The 19,015-nt window shown below is 37.2% G+C and overlaps 3 protein-coding genes across 7 annotated transcripts in view; 1 reads left to right on the top strand and 2 right to left on the bottom strand.

Moving 5' to 3' along the window:
• The window catches only part of yap1 (Yes1 associated transcriptional regulator), a 35,921-nt gene extending 29,082 nt beyond the window's left edge, over positions 1-6,839 (top strand). For both annotated transcript variants that reach the window (XM_077194524.1, XM_077194525.1), the window contains 4 exons: positions 152-324; positions 1,848-1,981; positions 3,912-4,024; positions 4,105-6,839. In XM_077194524.1, the coding sequence (XP_077050639.1) occupies positions 152-324; positions 1,848-1,981; positions 3,912-4,024; positions 4,105-4,343 (659 nt within the window). In that variant the 3' untranslated portion in view covers positions 4,344-6,839. The remainder of the gene's footprint in view (positions 1-151; positions 325-1,847; positions 1,982-3,911; positions 4,025-4,104) is intronic.
• A 424-nt stretch (positions 6,840-7,263) lies between these two features.
• On the bottom strand, positions 7,264-11,075 carry tmem123 (transmembrane protein 123). 2 transcript variants are annotated; one of them, XM_077194528.1, is made up of 4 exons: positions 10,898-11,075; positions 9,381-9,548; positions 8,344-8,491; positions 7,264-7,403 (listed from the first exon to the last, which is right to left on the bottom strand). In XM_077194528.1, exons 1-4 carry the CDS (start codon positions 10,950-10,952, stop codon positions 7,379-7,381), a joined length of 396 nt encoding a protein of 131 aa, XP_077050643.1. In that variant the 5' UTR covers positions 10,953-11,075; the 3' UTR covers positions 7,264-7,378. The 2 variants fall into 2 exon arrangements, with proteins under 2 accessions (XP_077050643.1, XP_077050642.1); XM_077194527.1 differs by having other exon boundaries at positions 9,381-9,572.
• Positions 11,076-12,103: 1,028 nt separating this feature from the next.
• Positions 12,104-17,536, bottom strand: tbcb (tubulin folding cofactor B). Of its 3 annotated transcripts, none has more exons than XM_077194508.1 (7): positions 16,845-17,536; positions 16,568-16,718; positions 15,974-16,117; positions 15,697-15,793; positions 14,058-14,249; positions 13,107-13,179; positions 12,104-12,978 (listed from the first exon to the last, which is right to left on the bottom strand). In XM_077194508.1, exons 2-7 carry the CDS (start codon positions 16,685-16,687, stop codon positions 12,864-12,866), a joined length of 741 nt encoding a protein of 246 aa, XP_077050623.1. In that variant the 5' UTR covers positions 16,688-16,718; positions 16,845-17,536; the 3' UTR covers positions 12,104-12,863. The 3 variants fall into 3 exon arrangements, with proteins under 3 accessions (XP_077050623.1, XP_077050624.1, XP_077050625.1); XM_077194509.1 differs by having other exon boundaries at positions 16,841-17,040; XM_077194510.1 differs by lacking the exon at positions 16,845-17,536 and having other exon boundaries at positions 16,568-16,748.
• Between the last annotated feature and the right edge of the window lie 1,479 nt (positions 17,537-19,015).

Here is a 19,015-nt window from a genome sequence, read left to right on the forward strand (position 1 = left end):
AAGAAGGGCATACGGCATTAGAACGACACCAGGCTGAGTAAATGATGACTTAATTTTAATTTTAGAGTGAGCTATCCCTTTAATCCTTTCTTTTTATTGCCAATAACAGAGCGAGCAAAACCTCTTAAAATAATTCATTTTGTCTCCTCAGCTATGAACCAGCAGCGAATTTCCCAGAGTGCTCCAGTGAAGCAAGGCTCCCAGTTGCCCTCCAGCCCGCAGAGTGGAGTAATGGGTGGAAACAACCAGATCAGACTGCAGCAGATCCAGATGGAGAAAGAGAGATTGAGGATCAAACAAGAGCTCCTCCGCCAGAGACCCCAGGTCAGACACACACCTGTCAGAACATTCTGTCCTCGCATGCTAGACGGGCACACAGCGTTCTGCTGCCCAAATGGGCCTGAGCTGTACTGTGTATATTTGTTTCTAACGTACCGTGACGTTTAATCTTATGCTGGTTGTTTTCACAGACCTTGACTATTGGCATACTGGTCCACTTTGCAACTTATGCATCTGATAAACGTACAACAACTTTGTTTCTTTACATATAGTGTAGGGTGGGTGAATCTGAAGTGGCTGTATAGATGGCGTGTATGTTTTTTAAGGGAGTAAATGAGAGGTTGTAGAAGAGGTTTTGCTCAGCTGCCTGTGCTTTGGAATGTAAACACGGTGTTGACTCAGTTCTGCAAGACCCCCCTGCTGGAAAACTAAATAAACAGAGATCTTCAGGGATGATCTTACAGGCTGGAAGCAGTTCACTTTAAAGACTAATAAAGATAGGCCTTCAAAAACACTTAAAGACATTGATGTTATTGCTGGAAATTCTATAATGAATCGCTCACCCATGATATTGCTTGTTATTGAAATCAAAGCAAACGTAAAATTGGATTCTAAGTCTGTCCTACCTCTAAATTATATCACATTTTCTATTAAAAAGATATTTAACAAGATAAAATATAGGGTGAGAATTTACTTTCATACTGATCTTAATGAAATTTGGTTAAAAACTAATTTAACCAAAAAACTGGAACTAAATTGAAATACATTTGCATGATTTTAAAACCAACAAGAAATAAAATTATACTCAAATTAAGTTTAGATACCTGCATTGATTTTGAAAACCGCTATTTAAAGTATAGCATTTAACGCATTAACACTGGAAGCATAAAACTATAACAATGTCAGTCAAAGAAGAAAGACATTTCTTTTAAATAATGTGATGAATGAATCTTTCTCAATAAGACGAGTATAGTCGACAGGGTCAGTGTGGATGTCATGCTGTGACAGATTGTTGAGTTATCCTTTAATCAACAAAAGTTGTGAAAGTATTTAAGTTTCAATTAGTCATAGGAACTCTGTAATAAAAAAAAAAAGATCTGACCCTAGATGGTGTGCAATAAACCCACACCTTTGCGTGAGACTCTGCAAACCACTCGTTTAAGCTGAGGCTGTAAAAAAAAAAAAATGTTGACAGACAATCTTGCACAATCCATTGACAAATGATAACCAGATTTGTAACTCATGACTGGTTGGATGGGAAAGGCTTTTATTTAACACAAGAGGGTGATACAGGAAACTAAGTGAAACTTGTAGGTTAAGTTTTTGGTTTTGTTTTTTCACACCTCACTGTGTTTTGTGTGTGGTTTGAAAGCTAAACCTGTATAGTTTGTTCTGTCCTTTCTCTTCGGTTGAAAAATGCATCCGCTCTCAACTCTGTACTTGAAGTAATTCCAAAGAAAGTTGTTAATTTCATCTTCCGTTGAGCTTCCATTCCTACAAACCCAGTCTGCTCACTTTGTGAATTTCGCACTTTGACACGTATTTCTTTTGTCTGTGCGTGCGTACAGGAGCTCGCCCTGAGAAACCAGCTTCCAACCAGCATGGAACAGGATGGCGGCACTCAAAACCCTGTGTCCTCACCCGGCATGGGCCAAGACGCCCGTAACATGACCACCAACAGCTCTGACCCTTTCTTGAACAGGTAAGGCACTTTGAACTCATGCATGCACAACACATGAATGCAAGAGAAGTCAAGAGAAACTCACTTTGAGTTTGCACATGTTGCAAAGGCACGTAAATGCCATGAACCGTCCCACAAAAGATGTTTGGATGCGTCATGCGTGCTTTTTTTGCTGGAATGAATGACACTCAATGGTCACCCCTGATGGAGAAGCTGTTGAGATATTAAGCAGCTTTTGCAGAGAATAGCGCCCTCCAGTGGCAGTCGAACACATCAATCTCTCCTCCTACATGAGAGCAGATAAGAGATTTGTGAATAGCAAGGCAGCCCGTCTCAGAACCCCCCCCACACACACACACACCACCTCGGCTGCGCTCACAAAGAGCTCATTCATCCAGCGACTCTCATGCACTGAAGCCACATTTCATTCTCTTAATTAGGAGAAAGTTGCTGTATTTTCCTTCACTGTAGCATGTCCTCTGCGCTCTTTATTTGTGCTGAACTGCCGGCTGGCTATTTATAGAGAGCTTTTCTCAGACCACCAGCAAAACAACACCTTTTACAATGACTCTCAAAGGCAGTTCAAAGCGGGCCGCTGTGACGAATACAAGCAGAAACTCTTGCAGCAGTCAGTAGCAGTTAATGAGCAGTCATTACTAGCAGTTCATCTGGAGAATTGTTCAGAAGTTAAGAGGCAATGGCCACCAAAGCTTTATAAATGAGGGATTTTTATGTCAAGGTACTGGATATATGGTTGTACATAATTTACACAAAAGTCTTCAAAACTTTGGAGTAACACAAATGGAAATAGATTAAACTTTATTGTGTATTAGCTAATGCAAAGTCTACCCCTGCTCTGCACACTCTCATTCTCTCAATAATATTACAATTCTCTGTGTACTGAGATTCAACAAACTTTCACTTAATAAAAAAAGGAGTTTTTTTGAAGTTATTTGCACTTGATTTCTGTGCTTTGCACTGTTATATTCTTAGCTTGTTCTGAGTTTGTGGTCAGATAGAAATAGTCCGGTGTTGATCTAATGACACCATATATTTGGTTTTTCGTAGACTTGTTCTTTGTGGTGGTCAAATTACAATATTTTCCCCCAAAAATGTGAACATGAAATTTGTGACTATAAATATTGTTTCTTATATATTCTTATATTATATAAGGCAAATTACCATAAATGATAATAATAAATTAGATTTTTCTTGATTTCAATTTCACATATGATTTTTTTATGTACACTGTATAAAAACGTATTGTTAAAACTGTGATGCATTTTTTTCAGGATTCTTTAATTAATACCACATTCAAAAGGACAGCATTTGTTTGAAATAATTATTTTATAACATTATAAATGTCTTTAATGCATCCTTGCTGAATAAAAGTATTAATTTCTTTCAAAAGAAATCGGTTACACTTTATTTTAAGGTGTCCTTGTTACAGTGTAATTATGCATTGAAGTACAGAGTAATAATTATTAACTACATGTACTTATGGTTAGGATTGGGATTTGGTTTAGGGTTAGTTGCATGTGTAACCAAATTATGTATAATTACTTTACATTACTGTACGTGTACTTGGTGTACTTACCCAAGATAGTACTGGGTAATATAAGGTAACTACATGGGTTAAGGTTAGGTTTATTGGTGGGTTTAGGGTTAGTAGCTTAGTTATAACCCAGTTATTGTAATTGCTATAATAAGTGCATAGTATGTACATGCGGAACAGGATTGTAAAATGAAGTGCTAACCATAATTTATAGTTATTACTACAGTAGCGTGTAACAAGAACATTGTCAAATAAAGTTTAACCAAGAAATCTTTCTGAGCCCAAACTTTATAACAGTAGGGTAACTGTACAATTTACACATGTACATGCTTTATATTAGTCTAAGCAAGCTTTTAAATGTGCGAGTGCTGTCATTAATGGTGTTTTCCTGTGCAGTGGGACGTATCACTCCCGAGACGAGAGCACAGACAGTGGCCTGAGCATGAGCAGTTACAGCGTCCCTCGCACTCCAGACGACTTCCTCAACAGTGTGGACGAGATGGAGACAGGTACATCACAAGGACAATAATCACAATCAAACCAAACACATGATATCAGCAGAGTTTTAAGTCAAATGTCTCGCTCCCAGGCGATACCCTCGGCCCCAGCTCCATGGCGACACAGCCCAGCCGCTTTCCCGACTACCTAGACGCCATCCCGGGCACGGATGTGGACCTGGGCACCCTGGAGGGCGAGAGCATGGCGGTGGAGGGCGAGGAGCTGATGCCCAGCCTGCAGGAGGCCTTGAGCTCCGACATACTCAACGACATGGAGTCTGTGCTGGCAGCGACCAAGATCGACAAGGAGAACTTTCTAACCTGGCTATAGAGCACCTGAATCCAGCACTACTACGGCGCCTTCTCTTCCAACATGCTGAACTGCTGCCTAATCCAATCTGTGAAGGATGCGTAGATGCTTTGAGTTGAGAAAAGAAAAGACATTTCACCCTCCTTGGACATGAAACAGTTTTTCTCTTCCTATCTTCCATTCACTACGTTCGGCCGAATTGGTTTTAAAAGCTGAGGTATTTTAACCGTTGGTCCTTTTGTTCTTCTTTTTTTCATGTCTGCATCCTCAAGGCTGGCCCATGAACAGACAAGTATTCACACATACCCGATTCTCTTCCACGGCTGTACTGTATGATCAGCGTGCGAGTATGTGAATTTGTGTTTCCCCTCATGAACTCGTCGCTGGGCGAACAGGGCCGATGGGCTCAGGTGTTCCTCCAGAGTGAGCGATAAAGACAGATGAAATCCTAAATCAACCTCTGTGACTCATAACATCCCTGATCTCAGCTCCGCTGCAATTGACTGTTTTTCCCTCATACAGTAATGAGCCTGAGAAACCAAAAAGCGACGAGGAGGTCGTCTGTACGTGTTTTTTTTTTTTTTTTTGATGGGATCGGGATTGAAAAGTTTCAACGTGTGGCTTTGGTTTAACGAATCCTGCTGCTTGGCTGTGCCAGCAATATCACTCTAGAAACTGTAATCAAGTGCCTTCAGACAAAACATATCCTGTCCTTTTTACACTAGAGATCATAGATCAAATTTGAAAACATTTTCATTTACTTACTCGCTTCATTAATCAAAGTATATTTCTTTCAAATGTTTTATAAAAAAATATTATGTTGGGATTTAGGGTTGATTTTTTTTTTTTTTTTTTTTTTGTCTTTCCTTAAAGAACCCTAGCCTCTTTGTGTGTTAGTTTTATTTAAGCCTGATTTTGTTTCTTGACGGTTATGGCATTCATTTGTGATCAAAGAACAAATTGGATCTGTTTTTGCTCTCGTTTTAACGGATTTATACATTTATACAACTATTCCAAGAGTCCATGAAATGATTGACAGAGATAACACTGACTAGATGGACGCTATCGTTCATAATCAATCTGAGGGTGGAATCGTTTGGTTTTGTTACCGATATCTCTTTATCTTATGATTTTAGCATCTCAGTTGATATGCTCCCGCTTACTTGCTTGTTTTAGTGAAAATATCTCATCCAAAAGCAAGGAAGAAAATATCAAGGGCACTTTGATCAATAGACGGACTTCTCTGATATGAGCTCCAGTAGAGTCTGTGCCGGTGATGTTGATGCTGATGCTGAGATGGATATCGGCAGTAAGTGGAAGGTTCTGATAAGTTTAGATGGCTAGATGAGCATGTCTTGATGGGTAGTGCTGTAGATTAGCTGTTAGCTTGGATTTGACTTGGTAACTGTGGATATGAATGATAGGGTAGACTTTAATGGAAACAATCAGTTATCGTTTCTGTCAGGATTTCTTCGAGGCTTCCAAAGACTTTTAAAAAAAAAAAAATTTTAGTAATGATTCTTTTCTCTTAATGGATGACATCTATCATGCTTTTATTTACAGGTAAAACATAAGCTAATGAGAAAAGGTCTAATTGATTAGTGAGGAGATTTCAAATGAGGCAAGATTTGACAGGCCGTGTTCTGCTGGTTCTGATGTCAGTACTGAAGACACATTATTAGGCAGGTTACCTTGGTTTACATTATTTCACTATAGAAGATCACTACAGGAAATTGACTGCGGATTCTTTGCATTCAGTACTATACTCTGAATATCTCCTCTTGTTTACAATATGGTTATTTTTACACTACATAACTATAGCTCAATAACTGGCCCGTACATTAAATGCGTTTTGTGCTGTTTTTTTGTTTGTTTTTTTGTTGTTGTTTTAAAGGCGACATTTTATGAGTATAATATTCTGTGGTCTGTTTGGGTGAATAATACCGCTAAGGTCTATAACTCAATTGCCTCAGTAAGCAACATTTTTATGGTCACATTTTATGATCAAAAACAGCAAGCTAGGCCATAGTAATGAATGTTAGAGGTGAGAAAAAAAGACAAGATAAGAGAAATATCTATTTTTGCAAACATAGTATTGATGGCAGACTCTAGTGGGGTAAAACAGTGTTGGAGAGAGCAATGCAACAAAATGTTTTATGAATTGTGGGTACAGTTATGGTATTGCACGTTTATAGAACATTGACTAAAATGTGTATGTCACTTAAACATGATTTTATGCTTGCTTAGTGTGCAACTGTTCAGAATATATAGTAACTGTTTACTCTTTTTTTTTTTTTTTTTGTAGTGGTAGTACTAATCACACAAGTTAATGGATTGGTATTTAGATTTCTTTAAATGCACCCAGAATGAATTTATATCCATTTATTATGATCTAATGTTTTTTTTTTTTTTTAAATCAATGTATGTGCATGTACCTTAGAACCTTAAGTTCTGTTACATTATATCTCTTTACATATTACTTTAAAATTGGCCTGGAATAAAGTATATACTTTGGTAGATACTGTCTTTAATCGTATACTCATGCATTATGAGCATACAATATTATTAGACATGCATTGTAAATTGTGTGTGAGAAAAATGTATGCAGCCCACAGCATTAGACTAAATCACTTTATTGGATCATTTTCTCTACCATACATGAAACTATGAACATTAAAAAAAAAACTTTTATGCAAAAATACCATAAACCTAAAAAAAATCCCTGAACACTAACCAAAATTGTCAAAATAATTTGTCTCTCATATTCCTTTAAAAAGACTTTTACAGGTTCATATTTTACACACTAGGAAAGATAGTCTAGTTTAAGTACAAATACTAGATTAGTCTAGACAGAAAATCACTGAAAACACAATTGAGTTCAAACATTCACAATTAAAATGTATAAACTGCTAAAAGAGGGCAACCGGTTTCAGATTAAAATATATCAAACAAATCAAACACGTTTCATATGCATATTAACCATGGTAAAGTGAGAACTTTCTCTTCAGATCATGACAAGCGTGTGCTTTGGCCTGTATTTCCTCAGTGGCTCCATTTTAAATGATGGCATCATGTTCCTCACTGAATGACATGAAATATATATTAGCAAGGTTATATTATTACATATGATCCTATAAAACATGACTTGTGTAATACATAATTGAGAAGAAAAAGGTACATGGTTCACAAACTCATCACATCATATATCTGATATCCTTATGTTTTTTTTAAACGAGCAATTATGTAAATGAAACAACATTGCATAAAACAACAGGTGTGTTCGACTTCGGCTCGCGGTGTTTGTGTATCAGAGATGACAATGAATAGATGCAATATTTGTCAAATATACAGACGGTTCAGGCATTTTCATGTATCAACAGAAATACTTTTCATTCAATACTTTGTGCTGCATAAAACAGCGTGTTTGTACAAGAATAAAGTTCAACATACTATTTAAATACCAATAAAGTGGGGTTTATATTTTTTATCAGTTTTATTTTGATTAACACTGCCTGGCCAAAAGAAAATCTGGTTAACAGTCTATGATTGGATCATTATTGCAGTGATTATTATATGTTTGGCAACAGTTCATCTAACCCTAACTGACTTTACAGAGCGCCGGACTCTTGCATTGTCAATAAAACATCTTGAGCAAAAATGTATGCACCTCTTGATGGAAATAAATGTTGTGATGTTATTTCCATCAAGAGGTGCTTTTTTTTTTTTGGCCATGCAGTGTATAACATTATACGATTACATTACAAGGGCAGTAATAAAAACACTGATTTGTGAGCGTGGAACTTATGGTGTCAGAATAAACACAAAACACACATGACCGTTGTCAACAATCGAGAAACAGCTGGTTGTCATCAGAGCTTGTGGAGATATTGGACAGAACGAGTCAGCCGAATGCTCTTGAATCACTCTCGCTTTACTGATGCCATACGTCACAGTGCAGAAGGCCCGACACGCACTGCTTAAAGTCAAACACACCTAAAAAGAGCGCTCTGATGATACTCACATGGCTCTGTAGCGCACCTCCCGTTGACAGCAGGCCAGCCTGTAGCCAAGAGTCACAGCCAGTGTGACGATAATGGCCAGCGTCATACCGCCAACAAAACTACCCGCATGGAACCGAGAGCCTGCAGTTGGGATACTAGGAGGAACGCCTGTTAAAGGGATAGTTCATCCAAAAATGAAAATTCTGTCAGTAATTACTCGCCCTCATGTTGTTCCAACCCCGTAAGACCTTCGTTCATCTTCGGAACACGAATTAAGATATTTTTGATGAAATCTGAGAGCTGGATCCCTCCTACATAGGCTTCTAAGGGATTGAAACTTGCCGGCCCCGAAAAGTTATTAAAGACATCGTTAAAATAGTCCAAGTGACTACAGTGGCTCAATCTTAAGTTTATCAAGCGACGAGAATACTTTTTGTGCGCAAAAACAAACAAAAATATCGACTTTATTTCAACTATTCATTTCCTTCTCTGTGGGCCTCTAGTCAGGTAAAGTAGTGTGATTGCGTAGAGCTACGTCACACGTAGGCTCACTATTGGCCGACGCTGGTCATGTGTGTGATGCGTGTGACGTACAACACAGAAGCTTACGCTATTACACTAGTGAACTCACTCGAGGCCCACAGAGAAGGAAATGAATAGTTGAAATAAAGTCGTTATTTTTGTTTGTTTTTGCGCACAAAAAGTATTCTCGTCGCTTGATAAACTTAAGATTGAGCCACTGTAGTCACTTGGACTATTTTAATGATGTCTTTAATAACTTTTCGGGGCTGGCAAGTTTCAATCCCTTAGAAGCCTATGGAGGAGTGATCCAGCTCTCAGATTTCATAAAAAATATCTAAATTCATGTTCCGAAGATGAACGAAGGTCTTACGGGGTTGGAACAACATGAGGGTGAGTAAATACTGACAGAATTTTCATTTTTGGGTGAACTATCCCTTTAAATATAATTTGTTAAATGTAAACTTGACTATAATGAAGGAAACCACATGTGATGAAACAGTAGAGCAACAAATCAATGTAGGAAATCAGACAGTACCAGTAGAAGCAGAAATCAGGGGTTTGCTCTTTGTTGTGATGAGCTCAGTATTCAGAGAAGGTTTAGTTGAGGTGATGAGTTCAGCTTTAGGTGCTAATGTTGTTTTGGACATGTTTGATCCAGTCACTGTCTCTCCTTCAGCTGGATGAGTCTGGACAGCTCTCATGACTGCATGTGGGAAATGTAATTGGGCTGAATGGCGATCAACATACAGATCAGCAGAAAAGCATTTTAATGGTTCTTATTACAATAAAGCCACTAGTAGTGTACTTTTATAGTGTTGTGTAAGATGTTGCTGCAATATCGCACATCTGTTCCACAACTTTGTGAATGTTGCAATCTTTGTTTTCATAGAAAACTTGTGATTTAAGAGATTAATACGGTGTACTTTTTTTAGAATATATAATAGTCAGTTGTTGACTTTCCATAGTGAGCCGTCTAGACCAGCGGTCCTCAACCAAGGGGCCTTCAGATGGTTTAAAGGCTTGGTTTCACAAACAGGGATTATATTAAGACAGGATTAGGCCTTAGTTTAATTAGGATATTTAAGTTGCTTTCATAAACATGCCTTGGGAAAAAAAATACATTACTGGTGTGCATCTTGAGACAAATCAACACCACTGACATATTTTAAGATATTGCAAGTTGCTTTTAGTTAAAACTCCTCAAACATGCATTTTAGTCTGGGACTAGTTTAAGCCTTGTCTGTGAAACTAGGGGGGAATTAATTAAAATAAGACAAAACAAGCATTAAAATAGGGCCTAACTAAAAAAAGAAATGCAGATACTACTTTTTTCATTTACCTCAACAACTTTTTTTTTCTTCTTTCTTTTTTTTAAGAAACGAGTACACACTGTCTTGAAAACCCTAGATAAATAATGCAACCTAATTTTAAAATTGTGATTTCTAGACCTGATTATTTTTTTAAGATCTTATAAGACTATGGGCATTTATAGAATGAATATACATTTTTCTAATTATGTCGAGCTCTAAAATATTTGATCGGTTAGAAATTGTGTAAAAAATTTTTTTTTTTAAGATTATCCTTAAAGAAAGCGTAGATCCCACGCAAACATTTGCGAGAAAAACGCAGAAGCATTGACATTTCCACCACCATGTCCACTTCGGGGCTCCGTAGTACATTTTGATTAAAGATTTGATTGAAAGGAACCATGGAAAGGAACATGATTTTTTTTTTTATGTGCACGGTTGAATAATTTTTAATAAATATCTAAATCGTATATAAATTCTGATATCCTTGTGACTTTAGGTTAGATAACAAACGTATGAGCAGTAGTTAAAGTGACGTTCTTTGCGATTACCACTGAATAAGACAGATTCACTGTAAACACTGCTTTGGAGCCTGCTGTCTAGGTAGGTACTAGACAGCTCACTCAGTTTTTGAACCAACATGTTCTATGTACACGTGTACACAATGGAAGCTCTCACAATTTCCGTTATAAAGCGCTGTTTCCACTGAGTTCTTATAAACAAAATAAACAATTGAGAAACTTACCCGACGACAAAACCAGACAGGATTTAATGAGGATTAAACACAAACACCGATTCATTTTCTTTGCCAGTAAACTAAAGTCCTGCAGTCTCACACCAAACGACAGTCATGACGAGCGAAAAAAAAGCTTAGTTCTCCTATCTGGCTTCTCGTTAACGCAAGACTGCTTCTGGTGTCATTCAGAGAAACGCGTTATATATATCTTAACTTAATTTAGACTTTAATATCCAGTTTTAGTAAACACCGACACAGCTTGATGCTGACTGCAACAGCGACTGAACCTGTCAATCTAGTAGGTAGTCTTATCTGGAGCGGTTTGGTCTACACGAATGTGTGTTTGTGTGTGTGTGTGTGTGTGTGTGTGCTCTAAAACAGCCTACTGCTAGATATGTTTTGTTTAAGCAAGCAAGAATGACAGTGATTTGAAATTATTTTACTTTTGCAAACCATTACAATCTGGGGGAAATAAAGTCAGACAGCAGAAGTCAGTCTCTAAGATGCCTGCTAAAGAGCACTTGATCAGGGAGTAGTACTATCCTCTAAACAAGTGCACTTAGACATGTTTAAATGAACCAGAAATTCCATGAATGATAAAATCATGTCTTTATTTTAGCCACTTAATTTTGATATTTTTTCAAAAAATAAAGACTTAATATCTTAAATAATTTTGCTTCTCAAGTAAATATATCTTGATTTAAGACCGTGTGGATATTTGGAAATCTAGACAAAAACATGGAGGATGAGATACCAGCACTTTTCTAGCATGTCTATCTCCAACAATCAATGTTTGTGCCTAGTCTATTGTCCAGCTTTTCTACTTTTAACTCTAGTCAAGTCAAGTCACCTTTATTTATATAGCGCTTTTAACAATACAGATTGTATCAAAGCAGCTTCATTGTGATAACATGAAAATACAACAATGTTTGTTTCTAGAAGAAAATTGCATCATCGTCCACCTTAAGTAAGGCAGATCAATAATATTGTTGAATATTAAATGTCCCCAGTGTTCTTTAACTCTACATTGATTTGTTAAAGAAAGTGCAGCAACTGGCATCCATGTGAAACTAATAATTTATGTGGACCAAGACCGTTAATTATCACCTACAAGCTATCAAGATTTTAGGGCTGTACTACACCAGTGTTATTCAGTACGTGTCCTATGCGGCATATTAAGGCAGTTTCAGAAGAAAAACAATTTGAGAATATGTCTGCAGGTTGTCCAAAATTGGTATTGATTTATTTGAAATACACAGATTTTGCTAAAGACAGAATTCCATAAAAACAAGGCATTTCTGTTCAATGTGAATTTGACATGCACCAAAAAGCTTACATGCCAATTTTCACAAAAAAAGGCAAAAATTCATCACATTTCAGTAATTTACACTGAAAATACAGAACCATGGAAAACTGAGGCCATATTATACAATTCATCTGTGAGCTAATTGCTAAAGTGCCTAAGAGAATGAGGGACTAAGACCCTAAACACAGTCATGTTGACGTATAAGAATGTAGTAGGCTGCAGAAAGAGGAGGAATGACTGTACAGAATTGCAAAAACGTGAAGAACATTTTCTGTTGTGGTTAGTTGGTTTCGTTTGAAGTAAAATAATTCAGCCTGGGCTCAAATTAGCTGCAGAACTTTGGAATTCAATAATGAACAATCCACATGCAAGTGAATGCTTTAAGAGCTCAAATAGATTGGTTCACTCTGACCTCGACTGATGTTCTCACTTTTGCCTTACTACTTCCAGTCGCCAGGGCACAGATGCATTTAAGATCATTTCTTGTGTTTGCCTGCAGGAAATTAAAGTAGAATTTTCACTGATCTCTTCCAGACCAGCCTAAAACAAAATGATCTGCATTGACGACAGAAAACCTTCTACCGCAGCAATGTCTCACTGCCTGGAGTCAAACGACTTGAAGAAAGAGGATCTTCCTTCAGATGCTTCTGACTACTCATCAAGTGAGTCTTACATCTCATCTAAACCATAGTCCTCTTCAGGGAAGTCTCCGACCGTTACTGAGAGGGGCTTCACGAAGGCGCCATATTTTGGTTCGCATTCAAAGTAACGTTTCCCATTCACACTAAATCAAGACAAACAGGAAGCATCAGTTAGACTTTCTCGTAAGGTTCGAGTAAGGGTCACATTTTAGACCTTTTCTGAGACATGCTGGTCTTCTCATAAACATAAATAACTTGAACGAGCACCAACCTGCCGTCATGCTTCCCAAGCGGCTCATCATATTTCACACCAACCCAGTGGCCTGGCTTGAAATCTACCGTACCTGAAAACAAGCAATAAACAGGCATGTGATCAGCAAAGGACAAAATAGAAGGAAAACCATCTTTTATTCCCATTCAACAATTTAATTACTATTCAAAATATTATCTTTTAATATTTAAATGATAAAAATGTATCAAATGCAAGAAATGCAAAACTATTGCCATACCACAATTGTAATATAAAATAAGCTGTTTTTATGTTACATATTTACTACTAACAACAACAACAACAACATTTTATTTACAGAACAAAAGTAAAATTACAAATATTTATGTCTACCTTCATTTCTTTGCTTTCAAACATTAAACCATAGCGCTTTTATTTTGGCGGAAAATGGACAATTCTGTTTCGTTTTTTAATGGAATTTTAAAGTATTTATTAAATTATTTGTCAGTACACTTTTTTTTTTTTAAATTCATGTGCCTTCATAATCTTTAAACATATCTTCCTCTTGCAGCGACATGATGATATGATGATTGATATCTGATTGCAATGTGACAACCTGAGATCAACCAATAGCAAACCACAACCATCCAATCAATTTCTGATGGACAAAGTCAAGTCACAACACTTCTGTATTATGCTGACTCTAAAAGTTTCTATTTATCAGTTTTATATACATTTCTCCGAGACACTGAAAACACAGGTTCATGACTCAAACGCACAGCTCATAGACTATATGATTCACATTTATTAATAGATATTTAGCTCACCACTGGCCTCTATTACATACTATGTAACAATTACGTGGTAAATCAGAGCAGTAGGTGCGATTATTAAATCAGGTTATGATTTAATAACCGACAGGGCTAGTAGAAAAAATCCTTAGTGTTGAGCCCTGATTTGAGAGGTGTGATATGAAAATGATGGTAATCTTACCCACAAACATGACGGTGCCAATCTTGGTGGGTTGCCCAGGAACTTCAACTTTACAGCGGTTTCCAGCAGCGATGGCTTCAGCCGCTGCCTTCTCTTCCTCTTCTTTCTTAGCAAGCGCCTCTTCTTGCTTGACCCGGTTTTCCTCATTAAAACGACCCAACTTCATATTCTTCTTGAAGCTCCGTATTGAATCTGACGTATGAAAACTAAAAAGTTAGATATTTGCTTTTCTGACATATTTTAGAGAGAACAGACATTACATTAATGGTAAAGGCACTTTAAATAGGTGTGATACAAATTTCTTAGTGGTTTTGGGCTACTTCATTTTATTGGAACTTAGTGTTTCATGTGTAAAAGGGATAGTTCACCCAAAAATGAAAATTCTGTCAGTAATTACTCACCCTCGTGTTGTTCCAACCCCGTAAGACTATCGTTCATCTTCGAACACAAAGAGCTGGATCACTCCTCCATAGGCGTCTAAGGGATTGAAACTTGTTCCCCGAAAAGTTATTAAAGACCAAATAGTCCAAGTGACTACAGTGGCTCAATCTTAAGTTTATCAAGCGACGAGAATACTTTTTGTGCGCAAAAAACAAACAAAAATAACGACTTTATTTCAACTATTCATTTCCTTCTCTGTGGGCCTCGAGTCAGTTCACTAGTGTAATAGCGTAAGCTTCTTTTGTTATACGTCACACGCATCACACACATGACCAGCGTCGGCCAATAGTGAGCCTACGTGTGACGTACAACACAGAAGCTTACGCTATTACACTAGTCAACTCACTTGAGGCCCACAGAGAAGGAAATGAATAGTTGAAATAAAATCGTTATTTTGTTTGTTTTTGCGCACAAAAAGTATTCTCGTCCCTTGATAAACTTAAGATTGAGCCACTGTAGTCACTTGGGCTATTTTAACGATGTCTTTAATAACTTTTTGGGGAACAAGTTTCAATCCCTTAGAAGCCTATGGAGGAGTGATCCAGCTCTCAGAATTGATCAAAAATATCTTAATTCATGTTCCGAAGATGAACGATAGTCTTACGGGGTTGAACATGAGGGCGAGTAATTATTGACAGAATTTTCATTTTTGGGTGAACTATCCCTTTAAAGCAGTGAAAAACTTGATTAAAAAAATGCAATCGGAAATGTATCACAGAATCACATCACACGTAAATGTGAAAGAAATTTTTAAAGGCAGCATGAGATGAAGAATTCACCCTATCTTTTCTCTAAATGCATGTTGAGGTAATCGTAAATGATTCATCCGAAATATATATTTATTTATTTTACTTCATCATTTTCAAATAAAATGTCAACTTGGTCTACCGGTGAAATGACAGATTCTCTGCTGACATATACAGAACTTCTCCAATCATTTAGTCTGCTTAAACCTGCCCCTTTCTCACAATCGACTGCAATCTCACATTTAGTCGATCTGCTTCAATCGTTATCAGCAAACGACTGATAAAAGCAAGGCACTGGTCTACGTGTTTCACTGAGATGTATGTCACAATGCGGGGAAAAAAAGTCACTTCATGACAGACTGACTATTTGAGCAGTGACTGTAAGTTGCTATACATTTAAATCACTCATCAAATGTTTTGCAGGCAGAAATTTGATGCCATGGTTCGATTACCTGCCCTTTTTTCATAGGCATCATCAGAGATCTCGAATTTCTCCACCTTCGACAAATCAGTGAACTCTCCGCTCTGCGCACCACTGCGGTCTGTCACCTGCACACAGTACAAGAATTACATCTTTATTAATGCCAGCAAAACGGTTTCAAAATGTCCAGCACAGCAAAGTTCTGAAGCTTTAAGAATCATCATCTCACGTCATTTACACATTCCAAGTGTGTAATGTCACTCGCTTTCTGTGTAGATGGAGAGTGTCAGAAAGGAATTGATACCCACATGTATTCTGCAGTCATCATCCACATGATAGGAGCCGAGCAGGGCTTCATTGTTGTCTAGCTTCTGTAAGAACTTGTCTGAAGTGCTGAATAGATCGAGGTCCATGCAGGCAGCTGGGGTTCCCACAATCAGCTCAAGTTTACTCTGTAAAACAAATGCACATGTTCAGTTAAGCTTAGTTATGTAACCCGTATGGATTACTTTTACGATGGATGGATTAACTTATTTGGGCTTCAAAATATACCCCTAATGGTACAACGTTTTCACATTTTATTATTATTTTTAAATCATGGACTGTCTGCATGTTTTACTCAATTGTTGCAGAGCCACTCTACCCTACAAAAAACGTAATGATTTTTTAAAAAAAACGAATATTAGCAATCAAGCAAGCGTGATGTTCTTTACTGTGATTTGACAATATTGTCACATTACATCCATATCTTTAGAAAATACGTAGCAAATCTATTTTGACATTTTTAACTCAAATATGGGCATTTTTAAGAAAGCAAAGCTTCACAGCACAACATACTGTCTAACATATTTCTACAAGGTCATAATAAGACTAAGACATGACGCATATCTGCACTGCCGCACCTTAAACTCTGCGATCGTTAAGCCTCGGTTGAATCTCCGGTTGATCTCGAAGGAGCTGACGGTGCTGGTCACCCGCACGGACACGGTCGGGTTGCTGATGACTGTCACACTCCCGTCCATCTTCAGTTACTGGTGCTGGTGTGTAGTCGAGCTAAAAATCAAATGTGTGTTTAGTATTCATGCAGCAATGTCTGGACAGAACAGTTATCTTGTCATGTCTTCCACTGAAAGCTTGATTTTTGCTACGGCTAGCCAATATTTACATGCACTCACTCACGTGACAAGATCTTCGCTTTATTCTCTGCTTCAGTCAGCTTCAGATATTATCAGTTACACGCGATCTAATACTTTAAAGCCTGTATTCAGAAGTTAACCCCCCCCAAAACTATTATATACTTCTTTGTTTTAGCTTTTAGGAAAATATCTTCCGTCACAGACCAGACCACACCACTAGATTCTGGAAGATTCTGCCCACCCATATTTACCTTTGAGCCAATAAAAAAACGGTAATTGGGCGGGCTTTTGAATTCAACCAATAGTAATCCGTTATGAGTCTTTTAGTGGGCGGGGAAAACGCACTCTGTCGAATCGGGCTGCTCAGTGAAACATTTTATTATCCAATCACTATTTGTTTTGTTGAAACAGACCGCTCCCAAATCTGCCAGAAAACACAAATGTCTGCAGTGCCAATGTGTTCCACACGATGCTGCAAGAGTTTCAGAAAATCCTGAAAAGGACGACATCCATTAGTAAATCAATTATCCAGCCATTTTACAGATTTTTTTTTATCTTACTACTAGTAATTTTTTAAACTGAAATATAAAGTAACCATTCTGACTAGTTATAACATATGACAACTAAACTGCTATTGTAACTGGTAAAATAAATGTTAGACCACTGGTTTGGTATATTGATAGGTACTAGATAGATAGTAGTTGCCTAACTATTGTAATAACAAAGACTGGTGCTAGGAACATCTGGAATACAACTGTTCATGTGCACCCCACAGGTCACGTGATTTTGCCAAGTAAGACATGTTCCTGGATCAACTATTTTGTTGATCCTGGAACAACATTCCTATCCGAAAATGTAGTCCTTACCATAAATTATCCCAAACATTAGAGGGAAATAAGTGAATAACACTGATGTAGAAGCACCTAACCCTGGTTTATAAGAATAAATTTGACATAAATAGTAAACTTGTACCTCAGATCTGATTGGTTGATTGGAATGTTGTTCTAGGATCAACAAAGATGTTTATCCAGGAACATGTACTTGGTGAAATCAGGTTTACCATTTTATGCAAGTAATAATAAAAATAATAAAAAAATAAAAGTTACTTTTCACTACTGGGATTGTACTGTCAATGTTAAACTTTCTTTAAAATTGTACCATTTGTTAACAACATTACTTAACATGAACAGTGAAAAACTTTTAAAAGCATATATTGATCTTTATGTTACTTTGGTATGTGATCTTAGTAAATATTATTTAATTGACCTGAGCTAACATGAACTAACAATCAACAGTTGTATTTTTATTAACTAACATTAACAAAGATTTATACTGTATATTGTAACAAATATATTTATCATTGTTAGTTAATCCATTACTAATGTTAGTTGGACTTCATTTTAAATAACTAAACTTTACATTTTGTTGATATACTTTCAGAGCTGATATACAAAAGTTGTATACAGTTACTTGTGTTTATACAATCATTTAAGACATGATACCCTGAAAAACAAGATACATTTTATTTTGTCTCCACAGTGGCAAATAAAGTGATTTGGAAAACTGCTACTTATTTGCAGAGTTCTTTTCTGTGAAACATGACTGGTTACGTTGAAAGGCAAGTGTGCACAGGCAGAAGATCAAAGGGTGCAGGGTTTTGGGCTGAGAGGATAGACAGTTGTAGGATGGGGGTGAAAGACTACAGCCTGATCTCCCGCCTTCCTGAAAACAAAGTTTACATTCTTGCAAAGGGATGATATGGAGGTATAGAGCTCTGCTTCATCTCATTCTGTCCTTCTGCTTCCAGGTGTGCGTGTCCTCTTTCACATTTAAACCCTGTCCGTCCAGCATGCAAAGTTTTTAAAAAACGCAAACACACACACACACACACACACGCACACACGCGCGCACACACACACACACACACACACACACACGCACACACACACACACACACACACGCACACACACACACACACACACTAGTTTCACTAATGAGGACATTGCATTGACTTGCATCGATTTTATATCAGGTTAATGATTTTTTTTTCTATGGCCTAACCCAAACGTATACCCTAAAATCTACCCATCACAGAAACATGTGCAAAACACTAGATTTAAATAAAAACATGTTTTGGCTGATTTTTAAGCATAAAGTAAAATGTCCTAAGTCGGTTGTCATAATATTTCACTATATAGGCTGGGTGAGGACAT

Source organism: Siphateles boraxobius, unplaced genomic scaffold, assembly GCF_051911475.1.
Source record: "Siphateles boraxobius isolate OS27281-9 unplaced genomic scaffold, OSU_SipBor_1 32, whole genome shotgun sequence".
NCBI classification, from domain to species: Eukaryota; Metazoa; Chordata; class Actinopteri; order Cypriniformes; family Leuciscidae; genus Siphateles; species Siphateles boraxobius.

Bases quoted from the DNA above. Each gene is read 5' to 3' on its own strand.
- tmem123 (XM_077194527.1), bottom strand. From the start codon at position 10,952: ATGAATCGGTGTTTGTGTTTAATCCTCATTAAATCCTGTCTGGTTTTG. The intron at 8,492-9,380 runs GTACTGTCTGAT...TCCCTTTAACAG, and splicing joins CCTGATTTCTGCTTCTACTG to GCGTTCCTCCTAGTATCCCA. The intron at 7,404-8,343 runs GTGAGTATCATC...CATGTCATTCAG, and splicing joins GAGGTGCGCTACAGAGCCAT to TGAGGAACATGATGCCATCA.
- tbcb (XM_077194508.1), bottom strand. From the start codon at position 16,687: ATGGACGGGAGTGTGACAGTCATCAGCAACCCGACCGTGTCCGTGCGG. The intron at 16,118-16,567 runs GTGCGGCAGTGC...TTTGTTTTACAG, and splicing joins TAACGATCGCAGAGTTTAAG to AGTAAACTTGAGCTGATTGT. The intron at 13,180-14,057 runs GTAAGATTACCA...GCTTGTTTTCAG, and splicing joins TGGCACCGTCATGTTTGTGG to GTACGGTAGATTTCAAGCCA.